This window comes from Sardina pilchardus, chromosome 2 (assembly GCF_963854185.1).
Source record: "Sardina pilchardus chromosome 2, fSarPil1.1, whole genome shotgun sequence".
Lineage (NCBI taxonomy): Eukaryota > Metazoa > Chordata > Actinopteri > Clupeiformes > Clupeidae > Sardina > Sardina pilchardus.
The window spans coordinates 8,892,172-8,902,171 of NC_084995.1; the positions used below are offsets into that span (position 1 = coordinate 8,892,172).

A 10,000-nucleotide genomic window follows, 5' to 3' on the forward strand; every position below is an offset into this window, starting at 1 on the left:
CTCTTGATATTCCGTCTACGAGTATACTTCCACTTTAATGTTAATAATGTAAAAGACAATCAATAAATTACTCTGCTTCTGAGGCTGTTTAATCAGTGGCTTATCACGTTTTACTGTAGGCCTACCTACACGCACACACACACTCACTCACATCAGCACAATCACCACCAATGTCATCATCATCATCATCATCATCATCACCATCACCATCATTATCATGATCCTCACCTTCAGCAACATTAACATCATCATCATCATCATCATCATCATAATCACCACAGACCTTGCCAGCAGGCTCCAACGGTCAGCTGCACGTCGATCTGTGAAGGATGGATGGGCCAGTCATCCGTCACCAGGTAGGGCTCGTACGTCACGCCATCCACGAAAAGCGTCACGGCCGGAAACTCCACATTGATCACATAGTAGTGCCACTCCTTATCACAGATCTGGACAGAACACACAACACAGGTCTGCATTAATAACCAGTGGAATTGGTCTTACTGTAAGACAACAGCCTTGATACCATTTGGCAAACAGTTCTACAGTGAGCTACACCATTAATTCACTTAGGACTACATCAGTGTAACCCTATGGCTAATTATACAGTAGCCTGATATCATAGGCCTACATCCTGGACTTAGTTCTATAGGTTAAATAATGTCAATCACAGGCCAACCAGTGTACTTTAATGTCAGATGAAAGCATGGTAGATGAAACACATAAAATGGCAGACTAAAAGCACCCTCTTATCAGCACTTGCTCAGCATGAGTGTGTCTAGCTCTTCAAACACTGCAGTTTATGGGCTCCTTCCATCACACAATGCACATTAGGGTCGGACTACGTTCAGACTAGGCATCTTTTTCGCTGCTGCCTGAGTCCGTTTTACATTATAATCCCATGGAATAGACTAGGCTATTTTTTTTTTTTTTTTTAAAGTCCTCTGCTTCTTCTTAAACGCGATCGCGGCCGTCTTTCTCTGCGGCTCAAAGTTGTTTTTAAAGTCGAAAAATGTTCAACTAATTGCGGATAAACACCATACGTTACGCTGTTTTTGAAAGCTGACCAATCACAAGCGGATAACCGAAAAAGTCAACCTAAGCTGTCAGTTTCGCATAGTGTCATGAGCATACTGACGATGCAGCCCTGAATCAGCATTACAAATCTGAGAGTACAACAGAGATCAAGGAGGTAAGCATAATAAACACAATACCGAGTGATCTCTCGGCGCTGGTAGCGTAGTGATTAAAAACTGTATGGCAATAGCCAAAAAAGTTGTGGGTTCGACCATTGTGCCCCGGACCGTCTCTCGGAGGACAATGTAAGGTAGACTGATACAGAGACACTTTTTAGCTCAGACAAAAATAAATACTGAGAGTGATTTTCCACATGGCATTCCACACGACATTCCACATGCCATTTCCTTAGCTTGTAGACCAAGATATTATCAATCAATGTCAATCAATATACCCATATTTAGTTTTCTACAATTAGCTCATACACATAAGGCGCATTTTGTCTCGACTGTGTCTCAAGTTCAACTACCCATAGTACAGTTAAGACCGTGCCGGGTACAGTTGAGACACCAATACTGATGTATAGGCTATATTAATATTAATATCAATTAAACCGATAATTGCTAAATTAATTTAATAAAAACATAGCAATTGCAACGTGTTTTTTGTTAATCCAAATTTCCTAATTTCATTTGAATTGTCGTTGGCTAAAAAGAATAGGCCTAAAGACCCTAAAACGAACAAAATATTTGACACATGAACTGATATAGCGAACATTATAAATGGCATTTTGAAGTTATCAGTGCAATGGGTGTCACAACTGTTCCCCGCTGCGTTGACCACCTCGTGCATTTGTCTAGATTTTGCAATGACACAATGCACTCAATCTACCCACAATGCTCTTGTAATATAATTGTCGTAAATTGCTTTGGGAAAATCATCTGCTGAATAAATGTAGCCTAAATATAGGCCTACATATCAGCAACCTGAGAACTTCAGCTCTGCTTAAAGCAACTCTTCTGTGACAACAAAGAAAAAAACATGTTAGCCTACTCTTTAAACTGAGAAGGGCACGATAAATAAATTCTAAAATAATGCGTGTGAATCATTCACCATCATTTGATATCGCATGGAGGATTTGCTTGGCATCTACTCTGTAGCTTATGTCTTCAAAGATGCCGCTGAGGAAGCCTTTGGAAGAGGCTAAATGTACAGAACTGGGAGAGGAGTCAAGGGAGCCAGAAAACCAGTATTTTAAGGATGGCCACTTGAAGGAGCTTTAATGGAGTTGTCTGAGGCAGCTAAAAAAGTTAGCTGGGCCTCTGACTTTTCTATATAGCCAAGAGAGGCATCTGAAATCTCCTTTGAACATTTTAGAGGAACTTAAAGTGTCCTAGAGTAGACAGATGGCATGTGAGATGTTGTGGTGAGAGACGACAGACCTCAGAACACTGCAAACTTCAAAATGCAGGCAGTCACACCAGGAAGTGGAAGTGGCCATGGGTAGAAACTTAGCCTACTGATGAACATGCAGTCTGTCTGTGTCATGATACATGTCATGAACAGGCAATTGCTGTTTCAATGACTTCTGTATTTATTATGGGTCTTGAATTAGTCCAGTAGTTTTACATGTGTCACATAAGTTTATAGCTCACAAGTGCTGTAGCCTACAGTAATTGATGTGACAACATTGTTTCCCACATATTTTAAATTATTAGCCATCTGACAATACAGAGAAAGAGATTGGTTGTTGCCTTGCACCACAAAGGGGGGAATTATTAGAGGACGCACGGTCACACACACACACACACACACACACACACCACCAGAGCTGCCAACTCTCACGCTTTCGGCGTGTGACACACGATTTTGCGTGTTTACACACGCACTCACGCCATACATCCATTTTCTCACGCAAAACAAAATCTGATTTTGGGCTGAGACTAGTTCGTTCCCCAACGGCTAAGAAGCGCCACTGTACAGTAGGCTAAACCTATTCGTTGCACCCAAGTTTGCGACAGGAGAGACCCGCGGGAGAAAATCTCAATCTGGTCAGAGAACTAGGTATGTTGACTGTCAAAAATCATAGGCCTATCATTAATTAAGAATTCACTCTCTTAAACTTAACATCTTGAAAGAAATCAGTTTGTGTGGATGAACTTGATTCCCTAGCCTACATGTTAACTTCAGACATTGCACTGTTTTGTTTGCTGGAACGGGTGGATAAATGGAGAGAGCTAAATCATAGTGCTCACTAAAATCATAAAGGAACATGGCAAGACACTCATCTCTTATATGATCCCTGAAATATTTTCTTCAACTTGTTAGTGTTTTGAACATGTATTTTATCTAATGACACAGAAAGCAAAATTAATTGCATCCACATATCCTTGTCATGCATCTTTTATTTCACTCGCGTAAAACCGTCAGATAGAAAGCCACCGCACGTATTTCTTAAAGCGACAGGCACTCAATTACACACACCACTAATGCACACTCAATTAGACTTAGGCCTACACACCTTTTAAAAATATAATAGGCCTATGAGTACGTGTAATAGTCTTGAAATCAGTATACAAATGACTAAATTTTTTTTAGCGACTAATAATTATGCAGATTGTAAAATACTAAACATTATCAACAAAATATGTACAGTTATAAGAATTCCAAAATATATGATATAGAAACATATGACTATCATTTTCTGTGTGTGTGTGGAGGGTCGAGCAGAATCTTATGGCCACTGGTGTGAATGATCACACAATATTCAATATTAGGTTACTGATGATTAAATCACCAAATACACTAAAATAGTTTTTTAAAAAAAGTATCGAAAAAGTATCGAAATCACAACTCTTGACTTAGTATCCGGATCGAAACAATAATATAGGTATTGTGACGCGTGCGGGACAAACTTTTGGTCACCCCCGACAGAATCTCACTCCAAGGTTTTTTGAAAAGTTGGCAGCTCTGCACACCACTAAAGTCTAATGGAGGAAGTGATGAACTTGAGATGTTGTGTAAAGTCCAGCAGTCAAATTACGCTCTTCTTTGCAGTGTCTGGTTACCCTTTATGTCTCTTATGGGTGTAATTTTTTGTGTGAATTTTTCTTTTTCCTGGATTTCAGAGGTTCTGTTTACTGTATGCATGCTGTAGTAGCCCTACATGTAAATGGATCACTCATTCACTCATACATACAGTACTGTATATGCCATGAAGTTAACCCCATCTTCTCCATCCTTCACCCCATCAGTCCTCCCAGCAGAATGGCCTCCAACTTCTCACTCCTGCAACATCTGATGATCAATTCCTCCTCTGAAGGTGGCAAAACAACCGTGGATATCGATGCCATTATAAACAACATCACCATAGTGCTCTACATCATCACTGTCGTCCTGGGAACCATTGGCAACACCGTGGTAATCTGGGTGGCCGGCGTGCGATTCCGGGCCAAAGTCACTAACGTCTGGCTGGTGAACCTGGCCATTGCCGACCTCGTCTTCTGCTTCACCCGCGCCATCTCTCTGGCGCAGAAGCACTTGGGCAACTGGCCGTTCGGCGTCTTCCTCTGCAAGTTCAACGGCTTCTTCAAGTACACCAACATGTTCTGCAGCGTCTTCCTGCTGGCGGTCATCAGTTTGGACCGGGCGCTGTGTGTGTGGCGGCCAGTCTTCACCAAGCAGCGCCGCACCGTCTGTGCTGCACGGCTGGTCAGCGTGGTGGTGTGGGCGGTGGCCACAGTCATGAGCGCACCGTACTTCTTCTACTGGAAGGTCTACCCAGGCAAAAGCAACCTCAAGTGTGGCTTAAAGGTCTGAAGCTTCATTAATACCTCAACGCTTAAATTAGTGTTGAATAGAATAAATTGAATTGGTTAATTGCATTTGTGTAACATTCCTATACATTAACCAAACCAACCAAAACTAGTCAAATAAAATAAAATAACATATTGTGGCAGCCTATTGAATGCGCAGTTGAGACGCTGAGATTATATTTCATGCTACACATAGGAGATGTGGAACTTTCATTCATTCATTCATTCATTCATTCATTCATTCTGATAATCTACTGTACATAGGCATACCAGCTCATGTGCTTTCTGGTAGTAGTCAGTGCTGTTTTAATGGTAGGCCTGAGGTTTTACTCATTTGCCTCTTATTAATAGACGGCATTTGAGAGAGATTCCATATAGGGGTATAAACACATGTAAGCCATTTGCACAACCTTTTTTAGTAATTATGAGAAATCTAAATGGCACAAATATGCAAGAGAGGAGAATGGAGCCGTTGAAATAACCAGATGGCATGTTTGCCCATTTATAGACCACACAGAGCCACATTGGGACAAACTTAAGAGTAGCCACCACTGAGTACAGAGTACATTAAAGGAATTAGTTTTTCTCAGATCTCAGATTGGGTAAGAAGTTTATACATTCTACAGTGATTCTAATTACGTTTGAAGGGTTCTGATTATAGCATTCAGGATGTCTGACACTAGTTCTAAGAAGCTTTAGAAGCTGACCTTTGACCGTGTGTAAACTTTCACAGTCTAAATTACGGTATTAGTCATCTCCAAACCCTGCTACAGCATTACATGACCGTGGCCACTGCATGGTCATGGACATGGCTCTAACCAGTGGTGTTCCATAAAACGAAATGTAACATTGACCAATGACCATGCCCTCTTTTAGGGAGAGGGTGGGGACGCGGCCAAGATGCCCCTCTTCATCATCCGCTTCCTGTGTGGTTTCCTGCTGCCGTTCCTGGTCATCCTGGGCTGCTCCGTGCTGGCGGCGGCAGGGATCCGGCGCACGCGGCTCAAGGGGAAGTCCCGACCGCTGCGCATGCTCATCGCCCTGGTCTGCGCCTTCTTCCTGTGCTGGGCGCCCTACCACTGCCTTCGGCTGGCCTGGGTGATCGACAGCGAGAACCAGGCCGTGAAGGTGGGCCTGACTCTGGCCAAGGGTCTAGCCTACTTCAACAGCTGTGTCAACCCAGTGCTGTACTTCTGCATGGGCCTGAAACACGGCTGGGTGCGGCGCTCAGGAAATGTTGAAGAATGCCACGTCGCACTACGCGATAGTAAAGGAACCAGACCTACCTGTGGTTAGCTCATCCAGTCAATTGGACATTGTTGAACTGAAAGCATACGTTTAAGGAATGGAAACAAAAGTCCATGGCCATTGGTAGCACAATGCTTAAGGCACTAACATGTAGAAGCCTGAAAAGTTGTGGGTTCAATTGCCGGCTTCCACTGTTGTGCCCTAAAGTAAGGCACTTGAGCCCGAGTTGCACCGGAGACAATCACCATTGTAATATAATACCTATGTAAGTTGCTTTGGATAGAAGTGTCTACTAAATGATTAAATGTAATGTTTATTCTGCATGGTATGCCTGTTTTGTTTTATTAATGTGCCCTTTTTTGTTGGGTGCATTGCTCAAGGTATTTAGGTTATCATCAGTCTAATGCAGCCTTAATCTTAACTTATTTGAACTTATTATTTCTTATAATATTCTTGACACAGAAAGCTGACCTGTGTATGAAATGCGCTGTAGAAATAAAGCTACCTTGCCTTGCCTTCATCTATTCTAGATCTATTCTACAGTCTGTGAACAATGTTTCCAAAGTGTTCTTTTAATCTAATGGCTGAACATTGCATTCCATATGCCAACTTCACAAACATTCTGCATCGCTACCACATTCCTTATAGTCACACCAACGTCCATGAGATTCCATCTGTGGAGTGAGCTGCAGCTGACACGTTTCACTATCTCAAGACATGCCTGTGTCAATGCCTTGTGAAGTAAGGTGCAACGTTTAAGATATTTTAAGTGCTCAATCTGCCAGTTTTGGCATGCACTGAATGTTGTGAAATTCCATCTGCTGGTAAAGCTGATACATTTCAATGTCTGCTTGACCCCCACTGATCACCACTTGTAGACTGACTGTGAGACAGTAGAGAAAAGAGTGCCAAAAACGAAATCCAGTCCCATAGATTTCAAGAGATCCTGTAATGAAGCAAAAACAAAAAATGTGCTTAATTCGCGCTCACCCTCCCCTGCCATTAATTATCTGTTCCTCGTCCAAACGTAACTAACGAGGTGTAATCCCAATGAGTCACTCATTAAAGGGACACAGAAGTGGAGACAGCGAGACAATTTCCCCACTCCCGTGCTGACTCTCTTCTCTTTGTGGAGGTTTGATGTATTTATCTGGAGCTCAAGCAAAACATGAGGCACCATTAGTGCTACTGACTCAGTGTCAGGAAGAGAAGGTTCCCAGGCCCACAGTGCCAACTACAGTATGTGTGGTGTGGAGGACACTGATGCAAGCGCAACTGGGGAAGACAAAGAAATCGGAGTGTCAACCCTCAATAGCAGCTGAGACATAGACACGCTCATACATACAGTAAGTACAGACATAGACACACACACACACACACACACACACACACACACACACACACACACACACACACACACACATCCACCAATAGTACACAGGTACACGGCAGCAAATGACGCTACAACAAATGCTCACCACATAATAATCACAATTATTTCTCTGAGTGCAATCAAGCATTAGTGAACTCTGACATAATAGCATCCCCCGTTAACACGTACACTGTCAGTACACTGACACTTGGAGGATTATCATATTCCTGGTCAACACCCAGATCTGGCAGTGTATTGCCAGTCACAAGACTATAGCTATTGGGCAAGCTCTAATTCACTTTGCATTCTCTGCTCATGCTGAAATCTTCCAGAGAGTTCTTTGCTTTTTTGCAGGTTGCTTCAAGCATTCCCTGATCCCTCTGCAGCCCTGCTCCACTCCCCTCCATCCCTGCTAGTGGCAGGCAGCTGCTCTTATGCAAGCAGCCCAAATGAGGTATGACACGGCATTAAAACACCTTTTAATCCACAGCGTCATTAGCATATCATCCTTATCTCCCTGTGGCGGCAGTCAACAAACAGACACACACACACACACACACACACCGTGCCATCTGGAGAAAGAGCCTCACAGCCAGGTGTTGTGGAGAGGAGAGAAAAGAGACGTAAGGAAGAGGGGGAAAGAGGGAAGAGGAGGCACGGATGGTGAGTGAGAGCATGAGGCAAACCCATGTGAGGATATTAAATGTGGGAGACACCTCTCTTCTCTAGCCCACCGCCTCCCAATACACTGCCTCTGGGGATGCCCCACCACCGTCGTCTCCACTCTTCCTCTCCTCCTCTCATCTCATCCCCCTCTCCCTCAGGACCACCCACTCATCAGCTCCACTCTTTCACCAAACACTCCACCTGCCTCTGGCTCTGCCCCACCCTCCCTTTTTCACTCTCTCCTCTCTCTCTCTCTGTCTCTCTCTCTCTCTCTCTCTCTCTCTCAACATCCCACCTTCCCTCTCACCATCCATCCACCTCTCCAATCCCTGCCCCTTTCCAAGGTCCCCACTCTCTCTCCATCTCTCCCCTTTTTCTCTCTCTCTCTCTCCCTCTATCTCTCTCTCTCTCTCTCTCTCCCCTATCTCTCTCTCTCCATTTCTCCCTGATCACCCTGGCTCCCAGGCCAGCTAACGGTGCTCTGGCATCAGGTTGGAGAGTTCTTCCGCCACTGACGTTCTCTCTCCCCACAGGCCTCCGCTCTAATTGGACGAGAGCGTTTCCGTGGCGAGCAGGGAGGAGGGAGCGTGAGCACATCTGTATGCGGCTGGAAACTTTTTGAAGAGCCCGTCCGCACTCGGCTCAGCCCTACCGGGGCCGTTTGGACGCGCCGATTGGACAGCGGGGTTCGGCGCCGCTCTGATCCCGTTGGTGCGTCTGCCTCCGCGGGCTGATCAAAGGAGAGCGCTGACTCCAGATCAGCTGTAACGCGCGCGGCCCAAACACGCGCCATGCCTCGCCAGCGTGGGCGAGGAAGCAGACCTGACAGGAGAGCCTTACCCACAGGCTTCTCATAAGCCAGTCTGTCCATGACAGCTGGCAAGACAAACTGCTCGGTGCGGAGTGTTGGTGCATTTATTACAGAGCAATGCTTCATCGGCCTGTTCCCTCTTTGTTTGATTGAATTTAATGAGCTGTCACTTGTTTGTGTTTACACAATCATTATAAATATGGCCTGTGAAGTGGACATATTGACAGATTCAGAGGACAAACAGTCGGCAGTGACACAGGTTTCATGGCAGATGTTCATGGCAATGTCGCTACCGTACTTGCAGAATCCAACAACTGCAAGTAGACAGGTAGAGCTCACAATGCTACAGGTGTGTGTGGGAGGTAAGGGTGGGGGTCTTGTCTTCTGCCAGTGACATGGAGTACTTTCCTCAGAATACATCCCTTCATTTTCACTCAACCCACCTGATGTCACCTAAACACACAGCACAGGTGTCTCTGGCTGACAACAGCTCTGTTTCTGTGCCTCTCCTCTGACAGACACGGGCTCCTTATGTCATGGCAGAGATGAGAACTCTAACCCCCACTGCTCCTCCCCCACCACCCCGCTCCACACCCCGCCGCATCTCAGCATGCTAATGTGAACATACTCGTATAGACTGCGTCTGCTTGAAATGAAACGCACGCACCGCATTAATCTCGCCGCGACAGGAGGTGGATGCTGCCAGACCAACATGTGAAGACATGCATGGCAAAACCGCCGCTCCGAAACGAGAACGGCACAACGCAGGCCGGTATCAGCAGACTTGCTGGTGTGCCGTTGCTTCTGTGCTACATTCATGTCTCGTCCCCCTGGTTTCATGTCAGTAGACCAGCTCAATGACCTCAATGAGCTAGCAGAGACAAGGAGAGGAGTCTACAAGCAAGCACTGCTCATCTCCTCATTTTAAACCCCGCAAGTATCCACCACATCCCTTACTGCAGCCATAATGATACCCCTGAAGCCTGCTTGCATTGCTGTTTCATTCACGGACATGGTTTGCTTTCTTTTACATTTAAAGCAATGAAGCAATATTCATATTTTTCATTCATTTTC

At 44.8% G+C, this 10,000-nt stretch overlaps 2 protein-coding genes across 2 annotated transcripts in view; one reads left to right on the forward strand and one right to left on the reverse strand.

Annotated features, from left to right (window-relative positions):
• clstn2a (calsyntenin 2a) overlaps positions 1-10,000 on the reverse strand; it is a 170,795-nt gene that overhangs the window by 19,703 nt on the left and 141,092 nt on the right. The window contains exon 13 of the mRNA XM_062530630.1: positions 284-446. Coding sequence (XP_062386614.1) covers positions 284-446 — 163 coding nt within the window. The remainder of the gene's footprint in view (positions 1-283; positions 447-10,000) is intronic.
• On the forward strand, positions 1,124-6,398 carry LOC134100504 (fMet-Leu-Phe receptor-like). The gene is made up of 3 exons (XM_062553727.1): positions 1,124-1,189; positions 4,269-4,827; positions 5,706-6,398. Exons 2-3 carry the CDS (start codon positions 4,282-4,284, stop codon positions 6,123-6,125), a joined length of 966 nt encoding a protein of 321 aa, XP_062409711.1. The 5' UTR covers positions 1,124-1,189; positions 4,269-4,281; the 3' UTR covers positions 6,126-6,398.

What these genes read in the sequence shown, in the direction of transcription:
- LOC134100504 (XM_062553727.1), top strand. Translation starts at nt 4,282, where the DNA reads ATGGCCTCCAACTTCTCACTCCTGCAACATCTGATGATCAATTCCTCC. An exon ending in ACCTCAAGTGTGGCTTAAAG is followed by an intron (nt 4,828 to 5,705) that starts GTCTGAAGCTTC and finishes GCCCTCTTTTAG; the next exon opens with GGAGAGGGTGGGGACGCGGC.